This window comes from Aethalodelphis obliquidens, unplaced genomic scaffold (assembly GCF_003676395.1).
Source record: "Aethalodelphis obliquidens isolate GAN/ISIS:26980383/991018 unplaced genomic scaffold, ASM367639v1 scaffold11, whole genome shotgun sequence".
NCBI classification, from domain to species: Eukaryota; Metazoa; Chordata; class Mammalia; order Artiodactyla; family Delphinidae; genus Aethalodelphis; species Aethalodelphis obliquidens.
Window position 1 is genome coordinate 36,709,398 of NW_020837955.1, and position 15,274 is coordinate 36,724,671.

At 43.1% G+C, this 15,274-nt stretch overlaps 1 protein-coding gene across 1 annotated transcript; it reads right to left on the minus strand.

The window, feature by feature from the left end:
- Positions 1-3,281: 3,281 nt before the first annotated feature.
- Positions 3,282-14,233, minus strand: LOC113623489 (protein FAM24B-like). Its single transcript, XM_027112840.1, has 3 exons — positions 9,618-14,233; positions 5,455-5,575; positions 3,282-4,344 (listed from the first exon to the last, which is right to left on the minus strand). Exons 2-3 carry the CDS (start codon positions 5,544-5,546, stop codon positions 4,161-4,163), a joined length of 276 nt encoding a protein of 91 aa, XP_026968641.1. The 5' UTR covers positions 5,547-5,575; positions 9,618-14,233; the 3' UTR covers positions 3,282-4,160.
- Positions 14,234-15,274: the final 1,041 nt, after the last annotated feature.

The window sequence follows — 15,274 nt, forward strand, 5'->3', positions numbered from 1 at the left end:
ATGTATAAAATAGATAACTAATGAGAACCTACTGTATGGCACAGGGAACTCTACTCAGTGCTCTGTGGTGATCTAAATGGGAAGGCAATCCAAAAAAGAAGGGACATATGTATACATAAAGCTGATTCACTTTGCTGTACAGTAGAAACTAACACAACATTGTAAAGCAACTATACTCCAATAAAAATTTTTTAGAAATATTCAGTAACAATATTTAAAATATGAGCCCTCAAGTCCAGGGTATCGTTCCCATCTTTGTCAATAAATAGCATGTGTGAGATGAGAATACAGTATTGTCAAGTCCCCCAGGGAGGAGGCAGGGTTTGGTGGGGCCTGGGAGTGAACCCCAAATTCCTGAGAGGTGAAAATCTGACAAGTGACCCAAGGAGGGACACTGCCTCTAAAGGGAGACATGTCAGTTTGATTACAAACATGCCCTTCACCAACAACTGTCTTGGTAAAAGTAAGTTTCCTGCTGATACATAGTCGAAGTTGATGATATGTAATTAATGGTCAATTTGATGAAGATGGCAATCTTTGTATCAAAAGTTAATTATCTCTCATGAGTAGCTTCTCAATCACACGAAACAATGATTTTAGCATCTGGCATCTATTTCATGCAAGTGCTTCAGATGAAAAAAGGAATTTTTCCAAGTAACCAAGAGCTGCTAGAGTTTCCACTTTGAAAAGTTCATCTGCCCATTAACTGGTACCTATCCAAATCTTGTTGAGAAAGTGGGAGGGTAACAGTTTCCAAAATTAGCATCTTATGGCTTTTAGCAAATCCCTAATGTGAAAAGTGTTGACAATGAATGGACTGAATTTTTAAGAATAAATAAATAAGGGTCCAATGAACTTCCATTTCAGGTACTCTGGGTGTAGTTCAGTGGATGGGAGCCAGGAAGCTGCCCTTTCCAAAAGCACCCAGGTGATTCTTAGGAATCATGAAGTTTGCAAACCAAGGCCGCTGTTCAGCATCTTATGCCCCATGGATCAAAGTGCACTTAACAGGGAAAAGCGTGCAACCCGGAAACTCCAATGGGTGCAGGAAAAAACAGCCCAAGAGAAGCCTGCTCCCTCTAGCCAAAGGACCAGCAGCAAAGGGGCAGCCAGCCAATTCAGAAAACTTTTAGGCAATAACCTACCTGCTCTAAACACCATAGGTAAAACTATGCCCCACCCCCAGCCCAGGCAGCAAAGGTGAAGTAGGGAGCCTAGACTTCCACCTGCTCTCCGTGCCCCACACCCATCTCATCCCCTGTCTTCCCCTCCCTTCCCTTCCCCAGGGTGATGTCAGAAAAGGCAGAGTGAAGAGCTGGGACTTTCATCACCTCCAGGCAGCAAGGAGGGCCACCCTGCACCCCCAAGTCAGGTGGAGGCCAGGTGGGGAGCTTGGACTTCCAGCTCCACCCATCAGGTCTAAGGCACCCCTTTGAGTCTGCTAAGACTAAAGAAAAAACAACATTGATATTATATATTATTATATGCTGATAGTGCATCGTATAGCTCAATAGCTGCACTACAAAGTTTTTTTTATTCCTGGTTATATGATTTGACACTCTCTAGTGAGTCACAGTATTTGACAGTTTTCTTCGTATTACACTATGGCACCTGACGCACCTCTGAATACGCCCCTCGCATGGCCACCAGTGGATGTTTAGTCAGTTCCTGACAGAGGGATGACTGATGGGCCAGTGACCAGATAATTTTTCAGCGCTGTTTTTAAATACTTAATTTGATTTGCCCATTCTAAGTAAGTTCTTAAGTGTTTTCACATTGGGTTAGAAAAGATCTTATTCGTTATATGAACGAATGCAGAGGAGATTCACCCGCATGGCCACTGGGGCAAGTATTTGGAAGATCTACATGGAAATATTAAGAAGAAAACGGGGGAAATCTGTTTTGATTTGGAGCTGGAATTCAATCAGGCCCCTAAGAACTTGTTCGCTGAGGGCAGAGATGCTGTTGTATCCATGGTGTATCCCCAGCATACTGTATACGCATACACAGGAGTAAAGAGAGGGCCTCTGGGCATCAGGAATGTGGCTGCCTGTTTGGCAGCCCCCAGCCACCAGGCTCAGAGAAGTTAAGAAACTTCTCCAGTGGCACTAGCTTGTGAAAGGCAGAGTTGGATTGGAACCAACTGTGTCCAGTTCTAAAGCCCCTGTGTTACACTCTGTCCGTACTGCCAACCAGAGGGGTTTGTCTCAAAGACCCCTTACTCCATCTTGCCTCCCTCAAGGACCCTGCGATGCCTGGACTTATGGCATATTCCCCACATTTGGAACACACTTGTGCAGGGCCTCCCAGATGCTGGGCACTGAGCTGCCCACTGGGTGGGGTTCAGAGGGAAATTGGACGTGCTCAGGGGCTTGCTGGCGACAAGAGAAAATAGAACTGCATTTGAACTCCTAAGAAGGGGCAGAAAGCAGTAGGTGCCAGGAGAGGGAGGAAGTGCTCCAGGAACTCAAGAAGGACGCGTCACGTCCGGCTGGAAGGCAGGTTCCAGGGAAGGTGCAGCCTTGAATTTGCCTCTTGAAACTCTTACTGAGATTGGGGACACTCACCCTCCATCGAGTTTCCCAGACATTCCAAGGGCTACTGTGTGACAGCAGCTCCAGCTCCCACATCCCTCTGGCAAATTTCACGAGCACTAAAGCGCTGAACACTCCCTCATCAGCCAAGCCCTCTGCTGAGCACTGAAACTCAGCCAGGAGGTGGCCTCTTCCAAATGCTTAGTCCTACCATTGTTACCTCCCTGTTAGCCTAGAGATAGTAGCCGTTTCCTTCATTATTTCCTGTTACCTTTTCCATCCCTTTTAGCAGGTAACCAACCACCTGTTACGAGTCAATTCTTTACCTTGAGTAAAACACATGATGCTCACTAAGCAAGGGTTTTGTTAATGAAAGAATGAATTGCGGGGACTTCCCTGGTGGCGCAGTGGTTAAGAATCTGCCTGCCAAGGCAGGGGACACGGGTTCGAGCTCTGGTCTGGGAAGATCCCACATGCCGCGGAGCAACTAAGTCCGTGCACTACAACTACTGAGCCTGCACTCTAGAGCCCGCGAGCCACAACTACTGAGCCCTCGTGCCACAACTACTGAAGCCCGTGCGCCTAGAGCCCGTGCTCTGCAACAAGAGAAGCCACCGCAATGAGAAGCCTGTGCACTGCAACAAAAAGTAGCCCCTGCTCGCCGCAACTAGAGAAAGCCCACGCGCAGCAATGAAGACCCAATGCAGCCAATAAATAAATAAATAAAAATAAATTAAATATGTGCTATCAACATTTCAAATGTTTTTTTTTTTTAAAAAAAGAACAAATTGTGGTTACAAATGGAGAGTCTATGGTTAGAAGGGGGTTCCAGAGGTTCAGAGGAAAAAGCAGGAACAGAAGGGAGCAGACGAGCAGGAGTGACAAGGGGTGCACCCTCCTGCCTACTGCTGAGACCAGGAGGATCTGGGCTTCACCATTCAGCGGGAGGTTCCTGTTTGCAGTTAAAGACACTGACAGCTGAGTCAGCAATAATCAGTGTTAAAGTGATCCAAAAAGAAGAAAAAAATCTGCTTCTGAAGATTTGGAGGATAGCAGGAGGAGGAATCTCAGGTTTTTAAAATGTCCTTTTGACACCACAGAGCTCAACCCCATGATTGCACATATCAGGCAACCTCAACCCAGAGGTAGCCCATCTGGCTGTTCTCCCTCTGGGATGAATGGAGTTTCCCTCCAGGGCAGTGTAACAACTGCCCATGGTAGAGTAGCTGGATGAGAGTGAATGAAGCCCTTAGAAGGAGGAGGGCCGACCGTGGGAAGTTTAGCAGGGTCTGAAACTAGAAACACTCTAAGGTCAATATTTTTTTTCTGGGGTTGGATATATAGGTGTATTTTCTACTCTAACTCTCCTTACATTGCAGTATAACTTTATAAGCTAGTTGCCCCAAGTCCCAAAGTGGGTACTACACAAATTTAAGTACTTTTATAACTAACAACAACAATACTGGAGGCAGAGAGGATTATTTTCAATATTTCAGTTATTCAAAAGTACATAAATATGTTACATAGTACATGATATAATGTAAACAGTATAAAACTTGACTTGAATAATAAAACATTCTACTAATAAAGAAATATCGCTCACAAGGATATTTGTGCCCACCCAAGTCAGAGTCCCTCGTTTGCATCACAGAAGCACGGTGGCAGGGCATCAAAGCCAGCATACAAGTTACATTCATCACAGCACTGGAGGCTGGGATAAGACCCAGTGGTGATGGCCGCAGTGACCTTGTCCTGGGTGACCATGTTTGGATCATCTTTTAAGGCTGAAGAAATAGGTACCTTTGGAACTCTTAAGAAAAGACATACACAGAGCATAGGATTAGAATTTTTCTTCTCAGTCCATTTGTTACAACTTGTCAGAGGTATCTCAGAAGCTTAGGACTGGAGCCAATGAAACACATGATACCAGCCCAAGACTAAAGTGCTCTGCCCCCGTCCCAAGTTCCTGTCTAATCCCTTTCTCTCCTAAGATTGCCAGAAATGTAAAATCAGGGTACAGCAAATAAGGGAGAGTGAATTGCAAGTGTGGGTCACGAGATGATCACTGCAAGTCCTCCAAGTGCAGAGCATGACAGGTGCCAAAGTCAGCCGTCCCCTGGGTGCTGGGATTCACCTTCCAGCACACAGGCCTAACTTCCCTAGAATGGGAAAACCACTGCTTTTTTGCTTGTTTTTTCTCTCCATTATTAGATAAGGAATCTGAGACATGGAGAAACACAGTGCCTTGATCAAACACATACAAGCAGAGGAGGAGCTGTAAATAAAAGGCAGGTCATTGAAAGCTTGATGCAGGACTCTGTTCAACAACTTATGCTGCCTCCTTGGAACGTTAATGAATGGGAACACCACTGCTTCTGGCAACCAATCTCTCCCATATTTGAAGGTTCCTTTCCCCAAAATCGAATGCTCACTTTTCTGATCTACACTCCCTTGTTAGGCAAACCCCAGGATCTTCACACAACTCAGCTTCCCCAAAGTCCTATAGGCCCACCTCACTGTCCCCAAGGCCAAGGACACACTGAGAGCTCCCCAACTCAGGCAAGAGAAGATCAACTCAGCCCGTCCTCTGAGCGAACACAGGCAGAGAGACTCATTCACACAGTCTTCAGTCTGCAGTGTGTGGAATTAGCCAGCTGAGGGTAAACTCAACGAGGCCAAGTAACAGCAAAGCAGCACAGAGCCACCTGGCTGAGAACATTCTACTTATGAGCTCAGAGCCCCAAACAGGAAGGCGAAGAAACCAAGATTCTACACGCACTGCCTTTGTCGTCTCAAACCCTCCCGCTGTTCCTGACCTCACCCGGGGTGCGGCCATGGGGCAAGGAATGACCCTACTCAAGCACAGAGCCCCAGGATCCCATCTGGGGGAGCGTTAGCCACTCTTACCCACATCACTCACTTCAATGCGTTGGCTACTTTGTAGTAAAGACAGATGACAGCAGCCATCAGCACAAGCACAGCCAAAAGGATACCGCCACCAATGCAGAACATAATTACCGTGTTAACTTGGGAAGCTTCACCTAGGCAGAGAAGTGCAGGCAAGCAGTGAATGTGGCTTCCCTCCCCACAGCCACCGAGCAACCTCAATATGCTTCCTTCAGTGGAGGAAGAATGAACCCAAACCACAGATCCTTATGCGTGTAAAACACAAATGAGTCTTCCTAGCGGGGGCCCAGGACCCTAAGCTGGCCCAGAGACGGGGGAAAGGGTTCATTTCTAAATGAGATGGGACTGAAATGCAAAGTCCAGAGAGAAGGAAGGAAAGAAAGTGGGCAGAATCTTCTTCTCTCTTTCACGTGCAGTAAAGTGCAGCTGTAAATAACCAGCCTGCACTCGAGCAAATGGTTTTATTCCCAAACACCTGGGCCTCCTGAAATAAGTTCCCTTTCAGAGTCAGAATTAAACCCTTCCCTGTACCTCAGGCTTAAACATCTTCTACGGCAATTATTAAGGGAATGACTTTTTTTAAATGTTATGTTCAAAAATACTAAGAATACACTAATCTATTTTGTGATATGTGTTTCAGGAAAAGGAAGCTTTCAATTCTCCCTCTGACTACTGCCATTTTTCCTCCTAAACGCTAAATCTTTCCAGGAAGCCCCATTTGTGTGGAATAAGCAATCTGTTTAATCTGACTCCCTGAAACTGGGGGAAAGTGAGCCAGAAGAGAGGAATAAACAATCCAACTGCCAAAGCATACTTACGAGTATCTAAGTCGCCAGAGCTGGATAAATGCTGACAGTTTAAAAAAATTACAATTAAAATCAACTTTAGGGAACAGTACATCTTATCAGGAATTTCTCAAACCCTTAATCTGAGAAAGAAAATTCTAATTATCCTTGTTGGGAGTAACTGAGATGTAAGTTTGAAGAGCTCGCTGTTAGAAGCACAGTCTCCACCAGTGCGACCAGAATGGACAACCACTGTCCAGCTCCAACTTGTACGCCTATCAGGCCTCAGGCTGTGTGACGTCAACGCTTTGGACACCAGCTCTCTCATGGAGTTCCGAATTCCATTCCATGTTCAGATATATTTTAGCACCAATGGGAACGCGAATGCCCAAATACTATTTTAAATCATTTAATTTCAATCTCACCTTTTCAGATTTTGTTTCTCTCAGAGGACCATGTAAGGTTTGACTGCTAATCAAGAGCAAATTTGGGGGGGGAAAAAAAGCAAATTTGGGATTTCAACAAAATAAAAAGACAGTGATGTGGGGAGGCTAATATCTAAAAATACTCATATCTAAAAGTACAGTCATAGAAGGCTGGTTAGACTTTATGTTTTAGTAACACAGTGAAATAGTAAATACTTGTAGCTTTGAACAGGATTTGGATATAGGTTCATTGACTTCAGAATATTATCATAATTTATAGTTAAGACAAAAAGATTTCAAATAGCAATTTGAAGAGGATATCTGTTTTAAATCGGGTTTCTGTGATTTCAAGGTACTCACACCAGCAAAGCTGGTTCCATTAAATGAGGGAATTACTTTAACTACAAAGGGTTATTCCTTGCTGCTCTGGCCAAACCCTGGGTGAGGTTACAAACTGCAGGGGAGATATAACCCAAAATGGTGGCATAAGATCTCTGAAAATTCTCTCCTCTGTAAAAGCAATGAAAAATCTGGCAAAAAAAGAAATTGTCAGAATCAGGTTTTTCTGACTCTGGATACTAACTATAAGCTTTCAGCAGCTCAGGAAACATTTATTTAAGAACAACTGAATCTCAGTATTGAACAGCATGCTTTGTGGCACTGTTCCATCATTCACTCTCCAGCTCCATGGTAGCCTTATTTTCAACAGCCTAGATTCCAACGCAGCCACGAGAGGGAGCAGAATAGAGGTAGAGCCCTTTCAGAGTCTCATTCCCAAAGAACTGTCATTAGCTGACTCATCTGCTGGTTTTCTGGAAGACGTCACTTGCTTTCAAAGCTATCTGCATTTGACCTAACTTGGAGTCCACTCAGTGCAAAAAAAGTCTTCTCCTCACAGAACTTTTGGCAAAACTTTTGACAAAATGTTTTAACTTCCTGGCTCTCTGAGGCATTGGATTATTTGGGGCAACTGACAGACTAGCCAAAAAGCTTAAAGGAAAAGCTGGTAAATTAGATGTCCATAGGGGTTCTGAACAGCTCTGACATATCCGTAGGCGTCTAGAAGTCCACGCACATGTATAGAGCCGTGTGCATGCAGGGTTGTGAGCATGCTCAAGAAAGACATGAGACGGCCCTATGCATTCAACCCCGGCTGACCTTGAAGCTTTTCCCAAGCAGGAAGTGAAGGCGAAGGCAGAGTTTTCAACTGCTTGGCTGATACTGTTGAAGACATGCCCCAGTAGGCACACAGAGCCCCTCATGAAAGACTGGGAGGTATACTGGTTCCAGGCATTTAAGGTAATCTTAAATGCTTAGTAGCCAATCATTAGCTGACTACTAAGCTAATCAGTAGAGACTTCAGTGTCCACACACAATAAAGAATACAGACTTTACAATGAATTAGTTAAGAAAAGTCACTAAACAAACAACAACAACAAACCTTGGAGAATGGGGAGAACCTGATTTCTAGAGTTGCCATGTTATATTATTTTTTCTTGCTTTTTTTTGGCCGTGGTGTGTGGCTTGCAGGATCTCACTTCCCCAACCAGGGACTGAACCCAGGCTATGATAGTGAAAGCCTGGAATCCTAACCACTAGGCCACCAGGGAACTCTTTATTATCTATATTATTTTAAAGGTGCAGTTCTCAACAAAAGAATGTAAGATATGCAAAGGAACAAGAAAGTATGGCCCATAAAAAGGGGGAGGAGGGAAGCAATCAATAAAAACTTTCCCTGGGGAAGGGGGATAAATTGGGAGATTGGGACTGATATATACACACTACCTTATATAAAATAGACAACTAATAAGAACCTGTGGTATAGCACAGGGAACTGTACTCAATACTCTGTAATGGCCTATATGGGAAAAGAAATCTAAAAAAAAAAAAGAAAAGAAAAGAAAAAAGAGTGGATATATGTATATGTCTAACTGATTCACTTTGCTGTACACCTGAAACACAACACTGTGTACCAACTATACTCCAATAAAAATTTAAAAAAAAAACTTTCCCTGAAGAAGCCCAGACGTTGGCTCTACTAGACAAAGACTTTAAATCAGCTATTTTAAACATGTCCAAAGTAAACCAAAGTAAAACTTCTTTTTATTTTAATATTAATTAATTTATTTATTTGGCTGCACTGGGTCTTAGTTGCAGCACACGGGATCTTCATTGCCACATGTAGGATCTTTTAGTTGTAGCATGTGGGCTCTTAGTTGAGGCATGCGGGATCTAATTCCCTGACCAGCGATCGAACCCGGGAGCCCTGCATGGGGGGCGCGGAATCTTAACCACTGGACAACCAGGGAAAACCCCAAAGTAAACCACTTCTAAAGAACTAAAGGAAAGTATGAGAATAATGTCTCCAATAGAGAATATCAATAGAGACAGAAATTATTTTTTAAAAGAACCAAATGGAAATTCTGGAGTTGGAAAGTACAATAACTGAAAAAACAAATCACTGGAGGGGCTTAACAACAGATTTGAACAGGGAGAAGAAAGTGAAGACAGGTCAATTGAGATTATCCAGTCTAAGGAACCGAAAGAAAAAATAAATAAAAATAATCATGGACCTTCCAATTTCCATTCCAAAATGTAAACAGCTCGGGAACTGTCATCCTCAAAACAAGAAAAAAAAATTGGAACAAATTGAAAATCAACAAGTCTTCTTAAGTTAACAAGAGAATTGAAGTCACATGGAAAATAGCCACCCCCAAAAGTTAAGAGACAGGGGAATACAGAGAATCATGGCATACAGTACACCAGGAGAAGAAGTCACTGCTGGAGCCAGCAATGGGTAGGAACAATTAAATAGTAATTGATGAATTACTGAATGAGGACTAGCTTAAGAGAGAAAACAAACAAAACAAAACAAAAACAACAAAACAAAACCAAAAACCTCCTGGAGGCTCAGTTTTGTTTTGTTTTGTTTTTGGTGGTGGGGGGCACACTTTCATGATTGTTACCTCTAGGAACTCAATTAGGTTCTTATGGTAAAGACTGAAGAAAAAACCCCTCGTGCTTTGGTCTCCAATGACACCACATTGGAGGTGGCTTTATTACTGCTGGGAGATAAAGTCTTGAATTTCCACTAGGCTTCTTCTGGTATCACTGCATCGGTTAGGTGGAACAGTGCCTCATCTCCACCAGATGAGGGCGGAAGTCCAGACTTCCCAAGGTCTCCACTGACACCACAGGGGCTGGGAAGGGATGCAGGTCTCAGCTCTACTCAGGCTTCTCGGGCACTAACCTGGAGAGAGGGGGTTGGGACACCTCTTTAGAGCCTGGTGATAATGGAAGTCTAGTTTCTGCATGTAGTCTCTGCTGTGGGGGACAGAAAGGGGAGGAGAAGTGAGACCAGTTTTTTCTGTGGCATTTGGCTGGAACACAGCAGTTATTTCCTTCTTTCTAGACTGCCTGTTTCCTGGTCCTTTGGCTAGAAACAGCAGGCTTTTGTTGGGATTTTTTGTCTGCACCCACTGGTGTTTCCAGGTTGCCAGCTTCTTTGGCTCCAAGTCTGGAAATATGAAGCAAAAACAAAATCCAGGGGACTCACCACCATGTTTCCTTGGATCTCAAGGTTACTAAGCTTGTCTGTTTTCGTCTCTCCATCTGTCAGAGTCTTATGTTTGTTTTATATGTTCAGGGTTTTTAGTTGCAGTTAGTGGGAAGCGTAAGGAAAGGTACATCTACTCCATCTTACCAGAAGCAGAAGTCTCTCATGTGGGAAATTTTGACATCAACCCTCTACTTAATGACCAAAGCCACTGTGCCAACCCCGCTTGTCCGACCCTGAGAGTGAATGCCTCCTTAAATTGTGCACCCCAGGCACCTCACGTGTGTCATCCTAGACCGGGCCGTGTCATCTCATCATAGCTTATCTTTCCAGCCTCATTCCCCACTGCATTTCCCCACACCCAATGGATTTTCATGCCTGAGTTTTGGCTAGATGGCTCTCCAGTCTCTCTCCTCCTCTATCAGCTGAAATACTAATCCTGCAAAGCTTCATTAAAATGCCATCTCATCGGTAAACTTTTCACTGATTCCCGTCTGCTCCCCACCCCATGTTAATTGCTCCTTTCCCTCTGTATCATGACCTTTGTTTGTACCTCTCTGAAAATTTGACTTCTGTTTGCCTTAAGGTTTTCCAGCTCCTGCTTTAACTCTGAACAGACATTTGCCTTGAGTAAAGGAACCTACTATGCTCACACTCACTGAACCCAGTACTTTGAGTTAAATTAACTGTGGGTTTCCTTCTGCTTTTTATCTCACTCAAAAATGTCTTATTTTTCCAAGTTTCTTTTCTATTCCTTCCTATTGAAGCAGTAACGATTCTGAGGGACACAGTCTTGAATATGGTAAGTCATGATTAAGGAGGCAGGCTATGTTGACTTTCTTTACAGAGCTGACCACTTCATCTCTTGGTTTCCTTCTATTCCTGTAGTTACTTGACTGTTGAGTTACTTGATGACTCTGTACATTTAGAGTGTGTTTTTGCAAGGTGTAAGTTTCATGAGGAACGAACTCTAGATCCCCAAGCATCAAAAAGAGAGCCTAGAATCCATTAGGTGCTAGCACATGTCATGGACGATGACTCAAATATGAATTTTATCAATCTGGTAACACCTTTCCCCACCTGAGCCTCCAAATTCAGACACAGCAATAAATTCAGACATAGCCGTAAGCCCTGAGCAGTATTATTTCATTTATTGATAAGGATATTTCACATTGTGTTACCAACATTAAACTATTGGCCTGACCATTTCTAACGTGTTTTAGTAACAGCTTTCTAGAGATGACTAGGAGGAAATAGCTAAAACCTCTGTTTGGCAGATGAGGAAACTGAAGCTCAGAGAACAAATGACTCCCTTGGATCACTTAGCACGTCACTGGCAGGACTGGAACTAGGGCCTGGTTCTGTGATCTTTCCCTCCAGCCCCTGTCCTCCCAGGTCCAACACCTTTCCAGCCCCCTGCCTTCTGAAACAGTTTGAAATGATATGTTGTTTCCTATTTCCAGTCCCCCCAAGTCTATCATCCAGAGACTTTGATTTTGACTCTGAGCTGAAAGATGGGCAAAGAAATCCAGCTGCATTTCATTTAGGGAAAGGGGCTGGTTACTATCATTATGTTTTCAACCTAAGAGCTATCTCATTGGCACACATGGCATGACTAGTCAAGAGTACTCGGACCGATGGGGACCAGGGGCCGTGTGTTCCAGATGACTAAGGGTAAGCAGTAGCTGTATTCAGAATCAGTGAGCTGAACGCTGTGATGTGATTACAGGGGCTTGTTTTCTCTCTGTGGGAAATTCTTTGTAATTCACACTCAAGGCCTTTTACCCAGGTCAGTTATTTTGCCAAGTGCCCATCCTGTGACTAACACCTGGGTCAGTTGGTTGCACACCCTCATACCTGCAAATTGTATCTATGGTGGCAGAAAGCAGACCACATGCCAGTCTACTGGGAGTAACCCTGTGAGGCCCCCTTACTTGGCCCAAGTTCCAGCTCTGTGCCCCTTCCACAGCTCCTTCTGCTCTGCTCCTGGGATTCTCAGCTTTACCTTCAGACACCTGTGTGGCTGAGGACCTTGCTCATGCTGCATCATCCTGTCCACAAACAAGATGACGGTTATATTAATGAGCAATGGAGGAGTCCAAGACCAGGGAGTTTTTGGTGCAACATAGTTTTCCATGAGGTAAAAATTAACTCGTGTAGATTTTTCCATTCAATTTTTTGTTTAATTCATTTTAATTTAGCTTAAGGATAAATGTTTATTGAACTCCTAGTATGTGTCAACACTGTTTTAAGATGGGGATAACAGTAGTGCCAAAAAAAAAAAAAAAAAAAATCAGCAGCCTTCTCCCTGTATCTTCATGTGTTCCTTTCTCTGTGTTTGTGCCAATCTCTTCTTATAAGAACACCAGTCTTATTGGATTATGGCCCACCCTAATGCCCTCATTTTAACTCGATTACCTCTTTAAAGGCCCTATCTTCAAATACATAATATTCTGAGATACTGGGGGTGAGGACTTCAGCAAGTGAATTGGGAGAGAGGGGGCACAATTCAGCCCCAAACAGATATTTTCATGGGTAATTGACCTCCTTTATCATTTGAAATCCAAAGCTGTTGTCAGGTGAAGTAACTCTTCTTGCATGGCTACCCTGAGACTCTTGCAATTCCCTTGCCCAGGTTAATACCTGAGAGGTAAATCATTTAAATAGGCCATTTTCATCCAAATATGGGTAAAGCAAGACTTAGCGTCTCCCCAGTTCCCACATCACCACTTTCACATTCTTAAAGATAGTTCCATGCCACGTATTAGACAATTAACCCAGAATTTTAGTTTTCTGCTCATTCTGACAGGGTCTCTCCAAATGCCCTCCAAACACACATTTCCAAGGTGGTTTTGAGGAAAAACCACAAGCGTAGACAAACCTGAATTCTTATCCTACCTTAGTCACTCTATAACTTTAGCTAAGTGACTTAACATCACTCGACTTCAGTTTTCTAGTCTGTAAAATGCGGATATCACAGCCTACTTCATACTATGGCATGATGATATTCTGAACATGAAGCACCTGGCACAGGCCTGGCACACAAGAGGTGCCCAGTAAATGCTAAATGTCAATTTCCTCTTCCCTTGTTCTTCCCATGCTCTGATCTCTCTCCTCTACTTAAAACAGCAAAAATATTTTGTATTGACCCTAATAACATCACCATTCCAGAATATTTGGAAGCCCCTCTTCTCTTTTATTTCCTAGTTTGAGAGTCAAATGGAGGCCACTTCAATAACATTTAATTAAGATAATAATATAGTGGTTCTCAAAGTGTGCCTGAGGCCAGCAGCATCAGGAGCCGTATCTGGAACTTGTTAGACATGCAAATTCTCAGGCCTCAGCTCAGAACTTCTGAGTCAGAAACTCTGAAGTGGGACCCAGCCATCTGTAGTTACACAGAGTAAGCCATCTGTGTTTCATCAAGCCCTCTAGCTCACTGGAATGCAAGCTTATTTAAAGAACCACTGATCTATGTTTAAGAACATGGACTCTGGAGCCAAGAGTGCTAAGATTTGATTCCTCTTCCACTTTTCATTACTATGTAACTGTGTCTTAAGTGACTTCTCTGGTCATCAATTTTCACATCTACTGAATTGTAAGACTTGTAAGACTCCCTATCCAATAAACCATTAATGTCTCTGTGTCACTGTCTCCGGGCTTTTTCTTCAGTCTCTCGGCTGGGCAATTACAAGGTCTGCAGGTCTGGAGGGCGCAGCCTAACAACCACGCAGCTAATGTTGAAGTGTACTTATGTCCTCACAAAGTAAGCCACCAAAACTGATTTCTCCTTCCTAGAGCCCTTGGGGAGAAAAGCATTTATGATTTCTCTATGTAAAGAAAGATGAGTTTGGGACTTCCCCGGCGGTCCAGTGGTTAAGATCCCACATGCCGCACAACCAAAGGGAAAAAAAAAAAAAAAAGAAGAAAAGATGAATTTACTAGAAGATTCTTTAACTGCATTTAAAAAAAATCTGTAATGAAACCTAACTTGTGATTTGTAATCAACACATATAAAAAAACAATCATTTTCTTTTATTTTTATTTTGGGGCCACACCACGCGGCATGTGGGATCCTAGTTCCCCGACCAGGGATCAAACCCGTGCCCCCTGCCTTGGAGACATGGAATCTTATCTACTGGACCACCAGGGAAGTCCCCCCATTTTATTTTTCCTTCTTATTTTTGGCTGAAGGGTAATGCCTTGAAGATAAGGGCTTTTAAATTATTTACTTACTTAAAATCAACTCTTATCATAAGAGCAATACATGTCTGTTACAGAAAAATAAGAAAGCAAAGAAAATTAAAAGAAAAAAATTCCATAATCCAATCTACTTATGGAAAATAGCTGTTAACAACTTCACATATATATATATAAAATCATGGGTATCTTTCCTATAAATATGCCTCAATTAAAGAATTAACTTTGGGGCTTCCCTGGTGGCACAGTGGTTGGGAGTCCGCCTGCTGATGCAGGGGACACGGGTTCATGCCCCGGTCCGGGAGGATCCCACATGCCGTGGAGCGGCTGGGCCCGTGAGCCATGGCCGCTGAACCTGCGCGTCCGGAGCCTGTGCTCCGCAGCGGGAGAGGCCACAGCAGTGAGAGGCCCGCGTACCGCAAAAAAAAAAAAAAAAAAAAAAAGAATTAACTTTGGAGTAATCCTTTGTATGGGTTATATGGGTTTACAAACGTGTGTTCTCTTTAATATTTTACAATAATAAGCATGCCATAATTAACACTTTGATACACAAGTTTATGCATATATCTGATTATTTCATAAATTCTTAGAACTAGAATTACCAGGTCAAGTTCCACATATTTATATAGTGTCGAACTGCTCTGAAGAAATGTGGTACTAACATAATCTTCCACTTAAGAGTGTATATAACAGCAAATGTTTCTCCATATTATGTCCAGCAGTGGATAATTTAATTTTAAAATTTCTGGCTGTGGCCTTTTGAAAGGAGAACTTAACTGATTTCATTTGAAACGCTGGTTAAATTTTTTTTTCCCTCAGCCTCAGTCAAATTCATTTGTCAAACATGGTAAAATGAAAAGGGGCAAA